Source organism: Peromyscus maniculatus, chromosome 21 (genome assembly GCF_049852395.1).
Source record: "Peromyscus maniculatus bairdii isolate BWxNUB_F1_BW_parent chromosome 21, HU_Pman_BW_mat_3.1, whole genome shotgun sequence".
Lineage (NCBI taxonomy): Eukaryota > Metazoa > Chordata > Mammalia > Rodentia > Cricetidae > Peromyscus > Peromyscus maniculatus.
Genome location: NC_134872.1, coordinates 33196760 through 33218593, shown reverse-complemented (window position 1 = coordinate 33218593; position 21834 = coordinate 33196760). Strand labels below are relative to the sequence as shown.

The window sequence follows — 21834 nt, the reverse complement described above, 5'->3', positions numbered from 1 at the left end:
CTGACCAAGAAAGAATCATGACCACCAGCATGAGAGTGTAGCACACACCACAGCAGCCAGTCTCTGCCTGCCTGCCCATATTTATTCTCCAGTCAGCAGCAGGCAGGCAGGCCAGCTCCAGGGCAGCAGGGTCCTTCTCACACCTCTTCTCCTGTCTTCCCTTGCCACCACATTAACACCCATGCTGCCTGCCTGGCCTCCTGACCCAGCAGGCCCTGCCCAAAGCACACGCGTGATCAATCATACCTGCTCCAGACTACAGCGTGAACTCCACTTCAGCACCCAGTTGTAGCCACAGAGCAGCAGCCTCCGAGATTCAACCAACAACCCTTTGACAGAAGCAAGACCAGGAGGCAACTGGACAGCCTCAAGCAGCACAGGAAGTCAGGCAGAAGGCGATGTAAAGTGCCATCGGGGTGCAACTCCCTGACCTGGTGCACCCATGGTAAAGACTGGGACCAGGGATCAAACACGGGCCTCCTCTTTCCTTTTCAACATTCCCCTGCCTAGTCTCCCAGTCTCTCAATTCAGACCTGAGACTAACCCCAATTTCAACCCCTAATCCACAGAGCTCGGGAAACTTCAATTACAGCACGCACCCCAGCCGTTCCACCCGAAGGGTGGAGGCGCACCGGCACAGTCCTTCCTGGTCCTGATCTCTCTCTTCCCCCAGAAACGCCAAGTTCAAGGGCTCGGTCTGTCGTATTTGCCTCTGCCTTCCCCTGACACACCCCCACATCACAGTGTACACAGTGACCCCGCGCGGGTGAGCACCCCAGGTTCGCCCAGCCTGCACGCCGGCCCCCAGCAGGCACACCTGGCCCAGTCATGCTGGCACCCGCCCGCTCCCGCCCCGCTGCACCTGCGCGGCCGCTCGCCAAGGGCCGGTCGCGCCCCCGCGGCTCCCTCAGGCCGCCCCTCGCTTCTCACCGGCGCCGCGCAGCCGTCCCGCGCCGCCCGCGGCCTGGGGCCCCGCCGCCCGCTCCGGCCGCGGCTCCTGGGCTGCCGGCCCCGCCGCCGCCGCTTCCCGTCACGTGGGCCGCCGCCCGGCGCCGGCGGAGGGCGGGCGCTCGCCGGTGCCCAGGCCGCCGTGCGCCGCTGGGGGGCTCCGCGTCAGGGCTCGGCGGTCGGGACCAAGGGCGAGGGAGCGCGCGCGCGGGCGGGCGAGTGCGCAGGCGGCGCCGACCCCGACCGACCGCCGCCCCCGGGAGGGTAGAGGCTCCGCCGCCCGCCTGGGAAGCGCGGAGGAAGCGCCGCCTCGTCTTCTCCGCTTGCCGCTCCATGGCCGGCTTCTACACGGCAGCGATGGTCAGGTGGAGGCTCGGAGAAATGCCTCCTGGACAGATGGGTGGACGGACTGACAGCCCAGGCCCGCCCTGCGAGTGGGGATGCCTCCTGGACCGCAGTGTGCCAGCTGGGGGCACGGCCTGACCGTTCCCAGGCCCCCGGCTAGTCCGGCCAGATGGAATGCAAGTCCCGGAGGGGAGGAGCGTATTTGCAAGCTATTCCTTCCTAGCTGGGAGTCCCGGGGCGATTCCACCCACTTCTTTTGGGGCAGTCCAACAATGAATGGCCACTCCTTTGTGCCAAACCATGATGAAGAGTCCTAGGATCCTTCTTCCGTATAGAATCAAAACCCAGTTTCCTGATGAAGGGTTAGGAAGCTCCTCCAGAGTCATCAGTGCTATCAGCAATGAATAAACCAACCAACCAGCCAGGTTTCTCCAACTGTTTCCCCTGACTTGACAACCCACTATTGAGGTGGCTTAGGGTCCCCCTCCCCCACGGCCCTGTCCCCAGAGTTTGCAGGAAAGATGCCACCCTGAGCCCCAAGCGTGGCAACATACTATTCTGTAGTCTTGTTTCAAAGGAAGCTCGTAGGGATGAGGGCCTAGAAAGACTAGCTTCTGAGGGGACCTCTACTGACTGATTATAGACCCTGAGTTCAGCGCTGTCCAGCGGTTTATACCTTGTTGTACCCTTATGAGGTACAAACTTCAATTTCCCCATTTTCCCCCATTACTGAGGCAAAGAGGTAAATGACTTGTCCTGAATCTCATGCTAGTAAGGAGCTGAGCAAGAACTCAGAATTCAATAACACAGTGTGTTTGTAACCAAAGAAATTAATAAGTTCCATTGATTAGTTTGTGTAGCAACTCTCACATTCCCCTCTAGATGATACGGAAGTGAAGGTGCATACTATCAAAACAGAGGTAAATCAGAAACAATTATTTTCTTTATGAGAAGGCTCACCACAGGATTTTTTTAAATGGCAAGCTCTATCGTTGGAATATCTGTTCTTGGGACCTACTGATTCATCTATATCACAAATGACAGCTCCCTTTAGGGAACACCTGGACTATGAAACATGCTTAGATATCTTCATAAGCTAATTAAATTCTTTGTTGTTTCTGTTGGGTCCATTTAAAAACTATATTGTATCATGGTTTTCAAATAAATTTTTTAAATTTACTGTGTATGTATGAGTGTTTTGCTTGCATGTGTGTATGTGCATCATGTGAGTACAGGAGCACAAAGAGGCTGGAAGAAGGCATCAGATCTGGTACTGGAGTTACAGATGGCTGTAAACCAGGTGGATGCTGGGAACCAAACTCAAGTCCTCTGTAAGAGCAGCAAGCACTTTTAACTTCTGAGTCACCGCTATCCCCTAAAATGAAAGCCCTGGGCCCATATCAAACACTATAATATTTTATAGGATGGGAAAAGATGTGTTCTGACAGAAGACTAAAGAAAATGACACATTTCATAAATACAACTGTATGCTTCAACAGTTGCCAACATGTCCAAAACTGAGTATCCTCTGTCTTGTGCTGTATACCCCAATTCTATCAAGCTCTCTGTTCTGTCTTCTTGCATATAGAAAGCACTCGGCCAGTTTCAAAAGTGGGTGATATAATGCTCAACATTAATGCACTAAAGTATCTTTAAAAGACACTTACTAGTGATGCTGGGGTGAAACCGGGAACCTGTTCATGTTGAAGATGTTCTTTACCACACAGCAATGTTACTAACTCCAGAGGGTTTTAATGCTAATATTCTCTTATTCTAACATAGATACTTTCTTAAGAATGTATCTAACATAGTTGATGATTAGCTAACATCTAACAGTTTGGACATCACTTTTGAAGACCAGGTTAAACAAAATTACATATATGATTTTAAAAGTAAACATAGTGGATTTTTTTTTCTGCTTAAAAGGCAAGGAATTTATTAGGGGATAAAAACTCTCTACAACATGGGAGATTTATCATAGGGTCCTGGAAAGCTTCCGTGTTTCCGGCGCGGCCCGGCCCGGCCCTGCCCTGCCCGGCCGCTCCTGAGCTCGGCACCCCAGTCGGTCCTCCAGACCGAGGTGCGTCAGCTTGTTTAATATTAGCTCATTTAATGGTATATACACATATTCATTACTTGTACTTAGCTCTAGAAAAATAAATTTTCAGTTATTACTCAATCAACTACTTCCTGGGCAGCTCCTTCATGCCAAGTGCTATGCCAGAGGCTAAGTCAGACTCTGTCTCAGGGAGCTTACTGTTTTGAAAACCACTAAATTAGGAATGTATGTGCAAGAAAAACCTAACTAATCAAATCATAAAGTAAAAAAATTATGTGCAGCCGGGTGGTGGTAGTGCATGCCTTTAATCCCAGCACTCGGGAGGCAGAGGCAGGTGGATCTCTGTAAGTTCAAGGCCAGCCTGGTCTACAAAGCGAGTTCCAGGAAAGGCACAAAGCTAAACAGAGAAACCCTGTCTTGAAAAACAAAAACAAACAAATAATCAAACAAAAAACAATGTGCTTTAGAGGCTTGGTAACCATGGAGCTCAAGTAGGAAGTGCCTAAGAATCATTCAGCACGAACTTAATAGTTCTTGTTGTGTAGCAGGCACTGTGCTGGGAGCTGAAGACCAAGAGAAAAAAAAATAAGTGACCTGTGAGAAAAGTGCCTTGATCCTAATGTATCTATGTCCCCAAATTACTGTGGAAATATATTCCCCGGTATAACAGTTTTAAGAGGTAAAGCCTTTAGGCTAAAGCCCATGGGTGGGATTATCAGAGAAGTGGAACTCTTTACCCCTCTGCCATGTGCCACATGAGGACACAGTGAGATTTCACCATCTCTATGGAATGGATGCTCACTAAATGCCAAATTCTCCAGCACCTTGGATCTCCCAGATTCCAGTGCTGTGAGAAACAGGTCTCTAGTGTTTGGAAGCCACCTAGTACTCATCAATGTGTCCGTACACACTAAGACACTGGGGTTATAGGAAAACCAGTCATTTCCATAAGTAAAAGCATCCTTACCATGTTCTGAGGAGTGAGAGACAGTAACAATGTCAAACAAGACAAGGCTGTCCATTCTCCCCATATTTATTCAATATAGTACTTGAAGTTCTAGCTAGAGCAATAAGACAACATAAGGAGATCAAAGGGATAGAAATTGGAAAAGAGGAAGTCAAACTCTCACTATTTGCAGATGATATGATAGTATACATAAGTGACCCCAAAAATTCTACCAAATTCTACCAGGGAACTCCTACAATTGATAAACTCCTTCAGTAATGTGGCAGGATACAAGATCAACTAAAAAAAAAATCAGTAGCCCTCCTATATACAAATGATAAAAGGACTGAGAAAGAAATCAGAGAAACATCACCCTTTACAATAGCACAAATAATATAAAATACCTTGGGGTAACACTAACTAAATATGTGAAGGACCTGTATGATAAGAACTTTAAGTCTCTGAAGAAAGAAATTGAAGAAGATATCAGAAAATGGAAAGATCTCCCATGCTTGTGGATAGGTAGGATTAACATAGTAAAAATGGCAATCTCACCAAAAGCAATCTACAGATTCAATGCAATCCCCATCAAAATCCCAACACAATTCTTCACAGACTTGGAAAGAAAAATACTCAACTTCATATGGAAAAACAAAAACCCAGGATAGCTAAAAGAATCCTGTACAATAAAGCAACCTCTGGAGGCATCACCATCCCTGATCTCAAGCTCTACTATAGAGCTATAGTAATAAAAAACAAACAAAACAGCTTGGTACTGGCATAAAAACTGATATACGGGCCAATGAAATTGAATTGAAGACCCTGACATTAATCCACACACATATGAACACCTGATTTTTGACAAAGAAGCCAAAACTATACAATGGAATAAATACTAATTGATAAAAACACAAATCTAGAATGTGAAGTACTGCATTACCTGTTACCTTCATTTTGAAGCTCCTTGCCTTAAGCTTAGATATATTTTTGAGAAATAACACATATTTTTAGTGGCTCGGAAGACAACTCAGTAGTTAAATAACACTAGCCATTCTTGCAGAGGACCCAAGTCCCATTCCCAGAATTCACATGGCAGCTTACAACCATCTGTGACTCCAGTGTCAAGAAATCCAATGCCCTATTCTGGCCTCCATGGGTACCAGGTACATATAAAGTGTGCAAACATAAATGCAGGCAAAAAAACCCCATAGACTAAATAAATACATACATATTTATAGTATAATATCTTAAGTATTATATAGCAGGAATCTTAGAAGGTCTTACTAGTAAGATCAAACCTGAGGCCAGGTATTGAGGTCAATGCTGAAAGATCAGAGAAGCAGAACAAGTTACAGCTTCCTCACCTTGCCAGTTCCTCAGCTGATCCTGTTTCCTCAGACTGGAAGCTTCTGGGTCCTCATCCAGAATGAATCTCAGCTGAACTGTGCTGCTCAAAGCCTAAAAGCTTAACCAGCCAAATGCTTCTAGTTTCTGGTCCTCACACCTTATATATCTTTCTGTTTTCTGCCATCACTCCCTGGGATTAAAGGCTCACTTCTTGGGATTAAAGGCGTGACTCACCATGCCTGGCTGTTTCCAATGTGGCCTTGAACTCACAGAGATCCGGAGGGATTTCTGCCTCTGGAATGCTAGGATTAAAGGCGTGTGCTACCACTGCCTATCCTCTATGTTTAATATTGTGGCTGTTCTGTTCTCTGACCCCAGATAAGTTCATTAGAGTGCACAATACTTTGGGGAACACAATACCACCACAGTATTACTTTATCTGCAAACAGAATCAATAACCAAAGTTCTTAGAGAATATTTTTCTTCTGAGTTATTCACCCTACAAATATTTTTATTTATTACTTTTGCTTTGAGACAAGGTTTCACTGTGTAACCCAGACTTGCCTCAAGCTCAGCCTCCCAAATGCTAAGATTAAAGGCATGTGTCATCATCTTGGCCACAAAAACCTATTGAGAACCAACTAAATACAACGTGATGCATACTAGTGACTCTGGTGAGGGAGTGAATGGAAATACAGGGAACTCACCTTAGTCACCATCTACTAGGGTGACATGAGACCCATTGTTAGTTGTTTCCCCTTGGCTTCTTCTCTGTTCTCTAGAGTTACCAAATCAGAATGTTAACGAATAAACCTTATTTCTGTTTGAAGCTTCCATCATGTTATAGTGACAATATTCTCACTAACATGATAGATTTTCCTCTGGTCTGGATCTAGATTGGAAATACACACGTCAAGAGGAGATGCCAGAGGCATGAAGTCCTCACAGCCCAAGGTAGTCTTTTTCCACTCTGGTAACTGGTTTTTGGTCTTTCCATTCCTGGCTCCTGGCATGGAGCTTGGTTTTGGTAGCTTTGTCCTGTCCTGTGCTTGAAACCTTTTTGAAGCAGCCCCTCTGCCTGGACATTTTTGAAGTATGATCCCAATTTTTTTTTAAAAATTCCCATCCTGGGGCTTTCTCACTTGCCTAAGCAATAAACTCCGATGACACACTGTTGAGAAAGTGTAGACTCCCTAGAGCGACACTCTATAGAGGTTCTGCCTAGGCAGGAGTAGGTGGGTATTGTCAACAAGAACCTCCTTCCCTTGGAGGTAGAAAGGATGCATATGAAACTCATTACAGTGTTCTCTCTCTGTCTCTCTCTCTCTCTGTCTCTGTTTCTCTGTCTCTCTGTCTCTCTCCTCAAACTACAATTTATCCTACCCTGAGGTTTCTGCTTTAGATGCACCTAGAATAGTTCTAGTGGATTTATTTTAAGCCAGGAAGTACTTTGGGTACGAGGAGAGGTTTAAAAAAAAAAAAAAAAAGACAGATCTTACCTGTGACAATTTTTTTGCAGATGAAAAGTCTGAAGCTTCAGCTTGGGTGATGGGTCCAGAGAGCCACAAGGATAAAAAGTACAGCAAAGGCTTGGGACCGCATTTCTAAACCATTAAACTTGCTGCTCCATACACTGCCTTCTTGTTACATCTCTCCCACGGTGTCAATCAACCGGCTACAACCATCCAGGTGGAAGAAACTGGAAAGGCATTTGACATACTTTAGATGTAGTGCTTACAACACTGTGAGACAATTCTAATTTCATCCCGGAGATAAAAGCTGTAAGGGAGAGGAAGTCCTTGTCCTCCGTGACAGTGGGAATGGGGTTATTATAATCCATAGCTGGCCCACTCCTAAACTGGCCCTCCTCCCCTTTTTTGCTTTCTATGACCAATAGCTTTCTACTATCACTCAGAACTTCTTCACAAGTACATATGCCTCATGTATTATCCCCATGTGGATCATTCTTGAGCTGTTTCCTGAAGAAGGAGGTGAGGCTAAGAGACCACCTCACCCAGTGACTGCAGCAATGAGAACTGGGCTTGGTTTCGAGTACAGGGTCTCTGCAGAACAGCTCCTTTAGCCACTAAGAGGACCTCCCAGTGAGGGAAATGGAGATAATGACGCCACCCATACTGGTTTCATTATTATACGACACTATAAGTTAATCTGAATATAGAGTAGCATAGTAATGTTACAAAGCTAAGGCACTTAATTCCAATTCAGAACATTCAGCCCAGCTTTAAGACTGCTTATGTCAGGGCAGCTCACTAGATCTCTTTTAGATCAGCTCCCCAAAGACAAAATAAATAAATAAATAAATAAATAAATAAATAAATAAATAAATAAATAAATAAATAAATAAAAGCACTGGGTTGAATATTTTTTAGGTACCCAACTTTCAATTTTCCTCTCGGCTCTGAGCTTGTTTCTACCCCCAAAGTATCACATAAACAACTACAAAAATTTGCAAGTTGTCTCTCAGCTTTATCTCATTCCTAATTTTACATCTCACTTTTTCCCCCAGCACCTTTATTTTTTTGGCAGCCCCCTAGTTCTTCATATTTTCATAGACAATGCGACGGTTTCCAATAAAACGATATATTATAGAGCATACAAAATATGTGCTCAAAACGCATATGAAGTGCAACTTTTAAACGTGCAAAACTCAAGGGCTCACTTTCCCATGACTGATGAAAAGAGGAGCAGAACAGATTTCTCTCACAATTGTTAGAACACAGTTGAAGTCTACAATATTTCGTTTAAAGTAAAAACTGTTACTTCATGGTAATTATTAGTAAGCGCAGGGGCAAGTGACTTGATGCTTCGCCACTGTCGAGTCTGTGATCTCCAACTCTTCCTTTCTATACCTCATTGTCCTCAACCGAGAAACAAGCGTTCTAGTGATACACCAGGCTGTTCTGAGGAGTGACTGTGTCGCTACCACTTTCTCGGCTGGTTGTTATTTTTCACTTTGTGAGCTGATTGGTTTAAAGTATCATCATTTCAGAGAACAATACTTGATGCTCATTACGTCCGAGGAGCGGGGGGGTTACAGGGAATGAATTCCAGGGTCTGGCCTTATTGGGCTTACTTTATGCAGAAGGGAGATTAGGCAACAAACGATTGAGCCATCGTAAAGTGCAGAAATGAAGGATGGCTTCAGACGGGACCATGCCAGTCGGGGTCAGGGCTATCTGCCCTCTTGATCAATTCTGTCTCTCCAAAGCCGTCCGGAGAATCCCTGCGGCCTCGGCCATGAGACGTCACAGGAGGTGCGACCAATGGCGGCCCGCCCGGGTTGCTTCGCCTTCCGTGTTTCCGGCGCGGCCCGGCCCGGCCCTGCCCTGCCCGGCCGTTCCTGAGCTCCGCACCCCAGTCGGTCCTCCAGACCGAGGTGCGTCAGCTTGGGCTCCCGGCCCCACACTCCACCCTCCGCAGAAAGCATCGGGTCCCCGGCGCGCAGAGGGACACCGGAGTCCCGCCCCTGTATGTCACTTCCGGGACGCTTCCGCCGCGGTGCCTTGTGGGTAGCCGGCCAGGGGTCTCCTGGCGACGACCATGGCGGGGGATGTGGGCGGTCGCAGCTGCACGGACGCGGAGCTGCTGCTGCACCCTGAGCTGCTGTCCCAGGAGTTCCTCCTCCTCACCCTGGAGCAGGTGGGGCGTTCGGGCCCGACTGAGCACGGACGGGCAGCCGGGAGGACGGGCAGGCCTGCGGGAGGCTCGTGGCCGCTCCCCGCCCACACAGAGCCGGTGGGGCTTCTTACCTCGCTCGGATCTCCCCCCAAAAGGAAACGTCGGAAGAGTGGCTGGCATCCCCGGAAAATCCTCACTAGCTCGGAGAGGGCGTCCCAGACGACCCCCGCTGCCTCTGTGCAAGCAACGGCCTGCGGAAGAGAGGGACTGGGGAGAACAGACAGGGAGGGGAGAAGTCTGGTGCAGTCAGGGCTGGATCCAGAGCAGCTGAGAAAGAATCTGTTGCACAGCTTTTTCGCCTCCCTTAGAGAGCCTGAAACTGAGTCCCGGAGAGATGGGCTTACTTCCTAAGATCATTATGGACATGGTCACCGTTAGGCGAACTTAAGGCACCTGGCTTTCTATGTGGCGTGCTTGCTTTTTGTCTTTTTTTTTCCCCAGCTGGTGTGAAATAGGCAAAACTTCAAAGAAAAATGTGATCAGCCTTATCTAAATGGCTGAAAGTTTCGCTAGGGTTTTATGTAGCACGCCTTGTTTTCTATGAGATTTTTTCTTCCCCTAACTACCGTATCCTTTCTCTAATTAACTGAAGTTCCCCATACGTTATTATAAAGATGGCCTTTAACCTGTGGTTCTCAAGCTTTTAAGCACACCAGGATTATCGAGGTCTTATTGAAACATATACTGAGCTCCGTCAGGTTCTCATGAAGTAGGTTCCGCATGTGCCCTAAAACCGCATTTTCACCAGCTCTTGCTGTTGACCCATTGACAGCACTTTTAAGCACTGCTGCCAACCCTTCAGTGCCTTCCAAACAGATGAAGTCCTCGGGGAATGTTGTCCAAGAGTTTCAGGGTACTCCCACCCCTGACTGAATTCAAGAAGTCAGCAATCCACTATATGAAAGAGGAAGACGGTGGTTTAATATTTAAAAAAAAAAAATGGAGTCAAACCAGTCAGTTTTCCTTGATGTTTCAGTTATACAAAGCATACATTTCTCCAGCTTTTCTTGTGCGGTTTGCATAATTGTACTTCATGAGGTTGAGAGGAAATTGGGCAATGAGAGAGACTGGGGTTACTTAGGCATGGGTTGTTGGACAGTGAGTTGAATGGTGAAAATGTGGTGGGTGGGGCATGGTGTACTGATACTGTCATCAGAATGGCGAGTTCAGTTTCCTTCTGCAGTAGTATAAGCTCATTTAAAAAGCTATACAGGAGAGACTGTGTGTGTGTGTGTGTGTGTGTGTGTGTGTGTGTGTGTGTGTGTGTGTGTGTACGTACATGTGTGTTGGAGTGGGGGGTTCTCCATGGTAAAGACAGTGCTTGGCATGCTTAAAGGAACTAGGTTGAGTCCCCATCATCCAAAAAAAAAAAAAAAAAAAAAGAAAGAAAGAAAGAAAAGAAAAAGCAAGTACCCACCCACCACATTAAAGAAACATGAGAAATAAAACAGGGTGAGACTTAGATCTTACCCCATCAGTTTGATATGATGATCATACTCAAAGTAGCTTATGGACAGAATCGGATGATATGCTTTCTTTTATCTGTTTTCCTCAAATAATGCCCCATCTTCATTTAGATTGAGGTGGTGGTGGTGGTGGTGGTGGTAATGGTCCTCTACTGCTAGAGTTGGCTAACAGTTATGGGCAATAGTCTTCAACAGTCAGGGCGTGTGGCCACTCTAAGATGAGGACCAACTTAATTTTTATAGAGTTTAATGTGTCTTTAGTATTCTATTTAATAATACCTTTCTAGGACTCTTAAAGGGATATAATTGTGAAAATAGTTTTATAATTTATGCATGATGCTTTTTTTTTTTTGGTTTTTCGAGACAGGGTTTCTCTGTGTAGCTTTGCGCCTTTCCTGGATCTTGCTCTGTAGACCAGGCTGGCCTCGAACTAACAAAGATCTGCCTGCCTCTGCCTCCCAAGTGCTGGGATTAAAGGCGTGAGCCACCACCGTCTGGCCACATTTTACCATGCAATGCAGATAGGTCGTTTTTAAATGAAAGGTGTTTTGAGATAATTTTTGTTTCCTTTCCCACAGAAGAACATAGCTATTGAAAATGACGTAAGAGTAAACAAGGACAACCTTACTGACCTTTACGTCCAGCATGCCATACCATTGCCTCAGAGGGATTTGCCAAAGAATAGATGGGGGAAGATGATGGAAAAGAGAAGAGAACAGCATGAAGTGAAAATTGAGACCAAAAGGTACTTTTTAGTGGTTCCAGGTTTCCTGGTTACATCTAATCCTTTATGACTGAAGGGTTTTGTTTTTGTTTTTTTCCCATCAGATAAATTTAGGCAAAAACAAACAAACAAACAAACAAACAAACACAACAAAGCAGACATTCATTTGGTAACTATTAATTGAACACCAGGTACTATGCTGTAGCGGACAATATGGGCATCCCTTCTTTTGTGTTTTAGTTGAGAGGAACTTAAGTTAAACGGATGCTGTGGAGATAGATAAACCATGGAGAGGTAATGGCAATTTTTGGTAAAGTGGTCAGCAATTACTTCACTACAGAGTGACATTTCAGTAGAAACGACCTGTAAGAAGTAGAGATTTGTCTGTTATTCCGCTCTCTGAGAACCCGGATCAACAGTTTGCCTGTAATGTATCAGGTCTAGGTTTGGAAAGAGATGAAAGCATCTGCTGTGAAGGAATGGTAGGGATTGCAGGATCAAGTGAAGCTTGTAGATTCGGGGAATTTTGGCTTTACTCTGAGATGAGAAGCTGTGAGAAGGTGTTGAAGTAGTGATGGTGGTGTCATCTACCTCCCCACCCCCCCCACCCCACCCCCAGATGGTGTTTTAACAGAATCACCCTCCCCATTGTACCGAGAAGTATTTAAGATGGGGAGTTGCAAGGATGGTATTAAGGAGCTCAGTGAGGAAGGCCCTGCTGTAATCCAGGCAGTAGAGGATAATTTTGACTAAAGTAGGGAATTTGATGGCCTAGGATCCAGATGTATTTTGTAGGTAGAACCAATCAAACTTGTTGGCTTTGAGGAAAAAGATGAGTCAGGTAAGACTTGACCTATGTGGAAGTGAAGAGTCTGTTAGCTAAATTCAGGTACCATCGTTTAATTCTTAGAAGACTTAAGTTTCAGAAGAATTATCATAAAACTATAAGCAAATTATTTTTAAAAAGAAAATTACATTTGATTAATGAATGTTGCTGACTGCATCGAGAGGATGGCCTTCTAAGATCCTTGAGTGTTTGCTCTAACAAGTGATGGCATTAATCAGTTACTAGGGCCTTCTCTACATAAGGCACTGTCATAGGCAATGCACTAGAACAGTACAGGAAGGATTGGAGGGCTGGGGAGAGAGGGAGGATGTAAGTCTAACTTGATCAGCGGTTTGGATCCCTTGTGAGTCCCTTAACTGAGGTGATTGGTAAGCATGAATGCAGTTGGATATATGTATGCTCTCAGTTTTTGGGAGAAGAAATACAGAGGTAGTCTTGCCTTTGAGCAGAAGTGATTACATGTTAGTACAGGCTACACATTAGTGTTAACTTTCACAAGCCTCTGAATTCTGTTACTTATACCTTTCATTTTGTTTACTTGTTTAGGTTCTTAAATTCAAGCAATATTATTAGCACATTCCGGCACTTGTCCTAGTAATAAGCAAAGCTTTCAATGCTGATCACACTTTCCTTCAAAACTAAACTTCTCATGACAGTCCCTGGATATTATTTAGAAAAGATCTTTGGCTCTATTTTAAGAATTTGCAATTTGGGGGATGAGGTTTAGCTCAGTTGTAGAACACTTATTTGGACAGTGTGCAAGGTATGGGTTTGATACCCAGCACCATATGACCCCCAACTCCACACAAAATTTTACAATTTGAATCTTGAACCAGAGCATTATAGTTGAAAGGACCTAGGAGTATCCTGTTTTGTTGAACTCACTCTTTTTTCTGTGGAGAAACTGAGATCCAGAGGAATGCTGTAACTTGCCCAAGGTGACACAGTGTATTCGTGTAGACTGAAGTTTCTCAGTCCTGCTGGGCAGCAGCCGTTTTTATAAAATAATCACTCAGGCTTAATATTAATTACTATTTGGTCTATGGCTCAGGCTTATTGCTAGCTAGCTATTGCATCTTAAATTAGCCCATTTCTATTCATCTATATCTTGCCACATGGCTGTGGCATTACCGGCCTGCTGACATCTTCTTCCTTGGGTGGCTGGATGGTGTCTGTCCAACTCTACCTTTCTTCTCCCTATATCTCTCTTGGATTTCCTGCCATAGGCCAGAACAGCTTTTTTATTAACCAGTGGTAGCAACACATATGCACAGCATACAGAAAGACCATTCCCCAGCGTATTAGTTGCATTTCTGTTTCTGTGATAAAGCACCATGACCAGGGCAGCTTATGGAAGAAAGAGTTTATTTGGCATATGGCTCCAGAGGGCTAAGAGACCATCACTGTCACGGGAGAAGCACTGTAGCAAGCCCTAGGCAGGGTGTCATACTCCACACAGGAAGCAGAGCAAACTCCAAGTGGCACAAGTCTCTAAGCCAGTGGTTTTCAACCTGTGGGTCTGGATGCATTTGGGGGGTCAAAGGACCCTTTCCAATAAGACCATTGGAAAACACAGATATTTACATCGTAGTTCCTAACAGTAGCAAAATTATAGTTGTGAAGTAGAAATGAAATCATTTTATGGTTGGGGGTCACCACAACATGAGGAACTGTATTAAAGAATCGCAGCATAGGAAGGTTGAGAACCACTGCACTAGAGCTTTGTGGCCACATAATACGTGCCTTCCCTCAGATAATGTAAATGACCAAAGGTGAGGGTGTGCATGGAGGCCTCACCATGCCTGAATGAAGAATAAGGTTGCGTTTTACAATACAAGTCTACTCCTTTGGTCTATAAACACCATGTACTTCATTTACACCAGATTGATAGAGTATTTCTGTTGTGTAAACAGTAAGTTAGCTTACGGAAGCATCTTTAGAGTCCAGCCTTCACTTTGACTCATCACTCCCCCATCATTCATCCAGAGCAATACGGAGCCCCATAAGCTCCATTCACTGAAAGTGCCCTATGCTGCCTATTATTTTAAATCTTCTTTACCTTGTTTTTATTCTATGTGTTCTATGCTTATGTGTGTTTAAATCCACAAATATTCATAATTTCCTGCATTATTCAGACCTGTGCTTCAGAGCAATGAGATACACCAATTAATTAACCATTGGACATGAAGACTCATCATTTCTCATGATTAAAACTGTACAAATATTTTAGTCACTGATTATGAAGTGCCCAGACATTAGAGACATTTGGCGTTTGCAGTAGGGTTTTGCTTTATTATTTGTGAACTACCACTGTGGGAGTATTGATACTGTTTTATAGTTTTTCTTTGTAAAAGAATCATTGATTATGATTGCATGTTCAGGATAGCAGTACCAATAAGCTGCTCTTTTTATTGTGGAGCTGCTTAATATTTATATTACCTACTTCTTTATGTGTGTGATACAACACCAAGGTCAAGGCAGTTTGTAGAAAGAAGGATGAGTCCCGGACAGGGAGCCATGGCAGCAGGCTGCAGCTGGCTGAGAGCTCACATTTGAACTGCAGCGGGACATAGAGGCTAAACTGGGAATGGCAGGAATCTGAACTCCTCCACTGAGGACTCCTCCACTGAGGACTCCTCCACTGAGGACTCCTCTAGCAAGGCCACACCTCCTAAACTGCCCAAACAGCACCACCAAATGGGGACCAAGCACTCAAATTCCCAAGACTATGAGGGACATCTCATCCAACATTTTAGAAGTAATGTTTTTATGAAAGATTCTTATAAATAAATAGTTTATACTTGAAAGCACTAGAAAATTGTTTCTTTGGGCCTGGGAGCCTTATTTCCGATAGTTCCCTTTACCACAGTCTGGTCAATAAATCTTGTTGCTGACTGAATGCAGTCCCCTGGTCTGCCAGCCCGTGCGGTGCTTTTCAAGAGCACATCTCTGGTTTCAGGAGCACTGCCGCCGACGGACTGAGGAAAAGACCCCTCATTGTGTTCGATGGGAGCTCCACAAGCACAAGCATCAAAGTGAAGAAGACGGAGAACGGAGCAGATGACCGGCTCAAGCCTCCGGCCCAGACGGGCTCCACCCGTGATGCCTTTCGGAAGTTACCAAATTCCTCCTCAGGGGTGTCACCCCTAGTTTTGTTTTCCAGTTTGCCTACGAACAATAAAATGGAGCACAATAATAATGACACTAAACAGAACCATGACTTAACACATAGGAAAAGCCCTTCGGGTCCTGTGAAGTCGCCGCCTTTGTCCCCTGTTGGAACTACTCCCGTGAAATTGAAGCGGGCTGCTCCCAAGGAAGAGGCCGAGGCCACGGTAAGTGTGGGGTGGCTTCCATACTGAGCACCTACCCTACAGCCCCAGGTCAGCCAGCTGTGCTTGTTGCCTTTTATTGGGGGTGGGGTGCTAAAAACAACCCCATTTCCTTTAGAGGGTTATGTGTAGAGTTTAAAATTTGGCTCCGTGTCAAACTGCCATGGAATTTTGATAGTTAGGCTGACTCCTCTTTCCTTACTATGATGATATAAAGGGTCACCTTGAGACCAGTCCCTGCAGCAGGGGAGGCTTAGTGATCGCACAGAACCCACTGAAGCCCCGAGAGAATGCTCCCTCACCTTCCCAGTCTCTGCAGCCTCTCAGTCTACCCCAGGAGGTACAGCTGGTAGCATGTACGGCATGTACAGCCAAGCTGGCCTGAGGAGCAGAGGGTGAGGTCCCTAGAGCTCAGTAAGTGCCATTCCAGGGTAGGTGGGTGCTGCATCTCTCCCCTAGCTGCATCTCCGAGGTTCACCAGTGTCTAGGAGGAAGAGAGCACACATGATATCACTTGACTCTACAGTCTGCAATGCCCACTTGCTGCTCTTGAACTCTGCAGTAGTCTGGGTTGTTTTGTTTGGTTGCTTTTGTTTTGGTTTTGAGACAGGGTTTCTCTGTGTAGCTCTGGCTGTCCTGGAACTCACTCTGCAGACCAGGCTGGCCTCGAACTTACAGAGATCCATCTGCCTCTGCCTCCCGAGTGCTTGGACTAAAAGCGTGTGCCACCACCACCTGACAATAGCCTGTTTTTTTTTTTTTTTTTGTTGTTGTTGTTGTTGTTGTTTTTGTTGTTTTTTTTTTTTTAATATATCTTGTTGCTCATACATTTGAATTCTGGAATCTAAAAATCCACAATAATTATTGTTTTTGAAAGTTCACTGAATTTCTTTCTATGTAAAATGAATGCCGAAAGGCAGATTTCGTAAAATGCTCTTTCTGTCTTGGGATTACAAAGCTAAATACTCCTTTGTTAGTGAGGATGCTACTGTCTGGGCAGCATATGTATGCAGTAGTATTTGGGCCTAGGCCTCAAGTGTGTTTACTTACATTAAACCTACCCTAGAGTCTGCTCTTTCCTAAACAACAGATTACTTACTTTGGAGGGCTAGAGCAATTCTGAAGGGAGTCTCTCACATACATTGGGTTCCGCTATATTGAAGTTCTGGATGCTTGGATTTTGTACCCGAGTCACAGGTGCATAACTTCCGGTTAGGTGGACAGACTGAACATTGATTACAGGGCATACGTGGGACGCCAGTCTGCCTCTGTAGTTATTTTAACCACCTTTGTGAGATAGAGGAGAATGTGGGGTAAAAGTTAGAAGAATAAGCCACATCTGAAATACAATAATACAAGGAGTGAGCTATGATCTCTGTATATGTATATGTAGATACATATAGATCAGTATTAATTTAGAAATGTGAATATTTAGTGACCATTTCTCATGAGGTTCAGACTGTGATGTCGGTGAAGGAGGTGGGCCAGGTGAGGAAGAGGCAAGTTTGCAGCAGCCGAACGTCTCAGCTCTGCCCATTAGAATCACCGTAGGAGCAGCTAGAAAGTCAAGAGAGGCCTATCCCTCTACCTTCTGCAGTGTCTGGTTCTGCTGTTTGTGGGATAAGGTTCAGTCTGTCCCTGCGTGCCTGTGTGCGAGAGACACACACACTCAGAGACACACACACTCAGAGAGACACAGAGAGAGAGAGAGCTTAGTGCAGAACACTTGAGAACCAGGAACAGACAAATGGAGCCAGAGACTTGTTTCTGCATGTGAGCGCCATCCCCACCAGGTGGCAGCAGAGCTCTTACACGGGCGCAGCTGTACTGGACCTTGGCTGGGTGCATGCTCCTTTGAGCTGTTCTGAGGCATCTCTGCCATTGTAAACGGGTTCTGCTCCTGTCTTCCAGAATCACCTGAAGCCTCCAGAAACCAAGAGGAAGATACAGCATGTCACGTGGCCGTGAAGGGAAGCCTCCGAAGTGTAAATAGAGCTGCAGCTGCAGTTTTCAGATGAGTCCACAGTATTTACTGAGGTCCTGATTACTGGGGGATTTTCTTGAGGTTTAAAATAGGTTTGGAAAAATAAAAATCTTTCCCTTCCCTCCCAACCCCCTCCCTCCATTCCCTCTTCCCTTCCTTAAAATGTCTTGACTTTCATGACCCGATTAGGGAAGAATTTTTTTTTTTTTTTTTAATATATAGCTTTGTATACATCCTTTATAAATTTCTTTTCCCAAGCAGAAGCATATAGCAATTGGCAGTGTTCTGGTAAATATTGCCACCTGCCTCGTGAAGGGTTCACCGAGGAAAGTGTGTTGATGGTGTTGCTGGAGAAGCATTCTGCTCTTCAGTTGCTCGTGCCGCTGCGTCCCACTGAAGGCAGAAGGGGACAGAGTTTGCTGCCACTGGCCTCTCAGCGGCAGAAGCTGCTCATGTGTCTTTAGAACGTTCTGTCGTGCAGGGATCCTGCCTGCTCTTTTCTTGTACGGCTTGTGGTCTCATTGTGAGTTCAGCCATTTCTTCTAAGCTTTCTCTTTTTAAAATGAGACTGGTTTCAAAGTCTTCAGGCTGGGTGATCACGTGAGAGGCAGCACTTGACAGCAGAAAGTTTGGCATGATGGGTGCTAGAATTCTAGACATTAGGAAAGTCCAGAACGTGTGGCAGTGGTGGAGGGAGGTGCTTACTGGTCTGCTGTGGAGTCGGCGGTCGTCATTGTCAGGCCACTGGAATTGGAGTTCACTGTAGAGTGCAGCAGCGAAGTGGACTCCTAGCCGAACATGTGCTATAATACAGCTCCCTGCAGGGCTGCCCCATGCAGGGTTAACTGACAGTCTTTTTATTTGTGTGCAAATAGCATTATCCACTTGTATAGTGCAAGTGAGTGAGAAAATACTGTTTGCTTTACATTCATGACTTCTAGTATCTGCTCCCTCCTTTATATTTCTAACTGAGAGTAAAGATACTTCACACCTTTTCCATGTATAATCTTCAGATTGGTGGTTTGCCTTGTTGGTAGGCCTTAGGGTCATCTCCTTTCTTTGATTTGTTAAAACAAAGCATTTTAGATCAGTTATCAACTAGCCTTACAAAACATAATTCAGCCTTGCAGGTAAGTACTGTTCTTAGACATCAACCCTGTAGTTTTTTAGCGTTCTCCTTTTTTTCCAGAGTAAATTTGTACACATAAGACGAAATTGATGCATATTAAGTGTTGCATGAGTTGTTGATGCTACAGTAAGATTTTAAATGTATTGTTACCTGCAGGGCTGATTAATGAATATTGTTGATGGGAACTGTGCTCCTATATGTACTTGTCAAGGGAGATTTGAAAAGTGCAGCTTTTAGAGTAGACTGACGCATTCTATTTTATATTCAGTTGACCCTTCTGCTTCCACGGCAGTTCTCTCTTTGAAGAGAGAGTTAGCCATTTGACAGTTTTAAGTCAGTGGGCACTTATTTTTAGTTACTCAGTGAAATTAATTTTTAATTTGTATATTTAACTTACAGAGTAGGTTGGTAATAACAGCTGAACTGTGTAACATTGTTGCTTCAAATTGAAGTTTATACTATGAGCATTCAGCATCTACACTCACATAGCAGCGTATTATTGAGCTGTTTGGAGTTTGAGAGGTGGAGAAGCATTGAACCATGCACTGTGTGTTTCGTACTCCCTGTCACAGAGCTCTGTGCCTCCTAAAGGGATCATGGAGTTGGCTCCCTCTCTGTAATGAAGTGTGCCAAGCGCTGGGAATCTTGAGAAGCAGCCTTGGGAGGCTCGTTCTGAGGTGGTCTTTCCATGTGGGTTAGAAGGCCTCACTGTGAGTAGTGAGCAGTTCTGGGGGATCTTCACTCACTAACATGGGGTTAGTGTTGTTGCTGTCCATTCTGTGTCCTAGGGAGGCCAGCTGCTCTTATTTCTGGGTTGGCAGACGGATGGCACTGGAGTCAGTGGGGAGCTTGTGAGGTACCAGAGGCAGCACGTCTGTCATCGGCAAGCTGGCCTTGTTCTTTCCTCCTACCTGTTGGGTACCTCCTACTCTCTTTCCCATTCTCCTTTCCTTTTTCTCTAGGTCTCAGCTTCAGACTTAGCTTTGCGAGTTGCATTGCGTCTGTGACTTTATCCATTCACTGAGGGGTGGAGATAGTCTAACCCCAGTCTTCTTACTTCTGAGGGATCATAGACCACTGTGTGGACCCTGCAGTCTGGAACCCTGCAGCATCAGTTGCTTCCCAAAGGCTGTTACAGCAGCATAGTTTCCCAGAGTAGCCTTATTAGTCTAGACAGCTGCCAGAGCCTTGAAGAGTGGCCCACTACTACTATGAGGCTGTATTTGCTGGTATGGAAATTCATCAGAATTGAAGTGTTCATTTGAAATTCTGTTTTGGTTGACTTAAGTTTGAGAGACAGTTCGAAAACTGATGTAGAGACTCATTCAACAGCAATGACCTTTTAAAAACTTACATTAAGTAAAACTGCCATTAGATTAAAGCATCCCGGTGTGTTAGAGCTTCCTCTACGTCCTGCTGTGGAACTTGAGCATTGTTGAGAGGTTACTAATTGGTCAACATGTTTTTAAGTGTGCTTTTACTAAATGCTTGTGTAAGTTTTGTAATTCAGTATAGAAAAGGTTGACCTTGTAATGTACGGTTTTTGTATGTATGGTCTTTTAAGTAGCCTTGTCCTTATTTAAATAAACTGAATAAAATTATCTTGAGCAGATCTGTCATTTGCAAAACAAATCAGATGGAAAAATATTTCTGTTACCTGATGTGACAGAAGAAACTGATTCAGGGAGTGTCATTGTGTGTGGCATAATCTTATCTACATTGCATTCTTTGCATTCAAACAGCCCAGCCCAGTCACCTGTTGTGAGCAAGAGGGCAGTTAATTATGTCATGTTTGAGACATCTTGATTGACATGAAGATATGCATCCTCAAGTATCCCTAAGAATAAATGGGACAAAGTAGAAACTTAGTTGAGAGACTTAGGGCAAAGTCAACAGCTGAACTCCCCTCCGGGGAGGGCGGCTGCTCTTCTAAGGCAGGTTCCACCACAGCCCGCTTGTTTATACCTCCCGAGTACTAGGAACACAGCTCTGAGCTGAAATAACTAATTCCTTAGCTAGGATCGTAATGTTACTGTTCTGGTGAAAGCTCCACCTCAACCCCTGGCACCCATATATACCCAAAGAGCCTGGAATGCTCTGATGGAAGCTCTACCTCAGCCCCCCACCCCCTTCTCTCTGTCTCCAAACCCTGCCCTGTCTCAGAAAGCCCACCAAACCCTACTCCTCCCTCAGGACTACTGCTCAAGACTACTCCCACAGGGTATTTAAACTGCACACCAGAAAACAAACATGTGGTTTTTTTGGTCTCTTCCCTGTCTCCTTGTTTGGGGGGAGAGGGAACAGAAAATCATCCGGGAGTGCTTTACCCATTAAACCTGGGCTTTTTCTAATTCGGTTTGATTTGGTTTGCTGCATCGGGGGAGAGATTTAATCAGGGTGCAGAAACTTTTCAGTTACTTACTGCATTTGAAGACTGAAGTTCTAAATCAAATAACTTGGAAAATACTCCGGTAATTTGCTATTTTGAACAACAACAAAAAAGCAGAGACAAAACTTCTTGCATTTGGTTGCTTTTCACTAGTGTGTTTTATGAGCTGAAATGCATTTAATCTTTTCAGTTGCTTAATAATGTAGTTGATTTCCTTATTGTAAAATAAAGAAACAAAGATGTGAGTTCCTATGTATTTTTAAATACCTGGTATTGTGTATCCTAGGGTTGAACGAGGTGATTCAGTTCCTTAGTCTGTGGAGAAGGTAGGCCAGTGAACATGGAATGGCAAGGTGTAAACCAAGAATTTATTCAGTCATCTATGTATAGATGCGAGGAAACCTTATGCTTTGGGTTATGTTTTAGTTACTTTTCTATAGCTGTGATAAAACACCATGCCCAGAGCAAGTTACTTTGTGCTTACAGTTTCAGTGAGTCAGAATGCATGAGGCAGAGTGGAGATAAGCAGGCACTGGGTAGCAGGAGGGGCAGCTGAGTGCTCACACCCTAAAGCAAAAGCAGGAGGTGGGAGGAGCACACTGGGAATGTCATGAGTCTG

General features: G+C 44.9%; 2 protein-coding genes across 5 annotated transcripts in view; one reads left to right on the top strand and one right to left on the bottom strand.

The window, feature by feature from the left end:
- The window catches only part of Tgfbrap1 (transforming growth factor beta receptor associated protein 1), a 53298-nt gene extending 44364 nt beyond the window's left edge, over nt 1-8934 (bottom strand). Inside the window, exons 1-2 of one of the 4 annotated variants that reach the window (XM_006986060.4) lie at nt 8740-8934; nt 7145-7344 (exon numbers count right to left, since the gene is read on the bottom strand). The gene's annotated coding sequence lies outside the window, so the exon portion shown is untranslated. Of the gene's footprint in view, nt 1-246; nt 743-862; nt 1072-7144; nt 7345-8739 lie in introns of those variants that run through there. The other 3 variants (XM_076557333.1, XM_016004667.3, XM_076557334.1) reach the window with 3 other exon arrangements.
- An 84-nt stretch (nt 8935-9018) lies between these two features.
- C21H2orf49 (chromosome 21 C2orf49 homolog) lies at nt 9019-20427 on the top strand. Its single transcript, XM_042266271.2, has 4 exons — nt 9019-9305; nt 11389-11555; nt 15341-15716; nt 17625-20427. The coding sequence occupies exons 1-4, from the start codon at nt 9207-9209 to the stop codon at nt 17679-17681; spliced, it is 699 nt and encodes a 232-aa protein (XP_042122205.2). The 5' UTR covers nt 9019-9206; the 3' UTR covers nt 17682-20427.
- Nucleotides 20428-21834: the final 1407 nt, after the last annotated feature.

Coding starts and splice junctions, on each gene's coding strand:
- C21H2orf49 (XM_042266271.2), top strand. CDS start 9,207: ATGGCGGGGGATGTGGGCGGTCGCAGCTGCACGGACGCGGAGCTGCTG. Junction 11,556..15,340: donor GTGAAAATTGAGACCAAAAG/GTACTTTTTAGT, acceptor CTCTGGTTTCAG/GAGCACTGCCGCCGACGGAC. Junction 15,717..17,624: donor AGGAAGAGGCCGAGGCCACG/GTAAGTGTGGGG, acceptor CCTGTCTTCCAG/AATCACCTGAAGCCTCCAGA.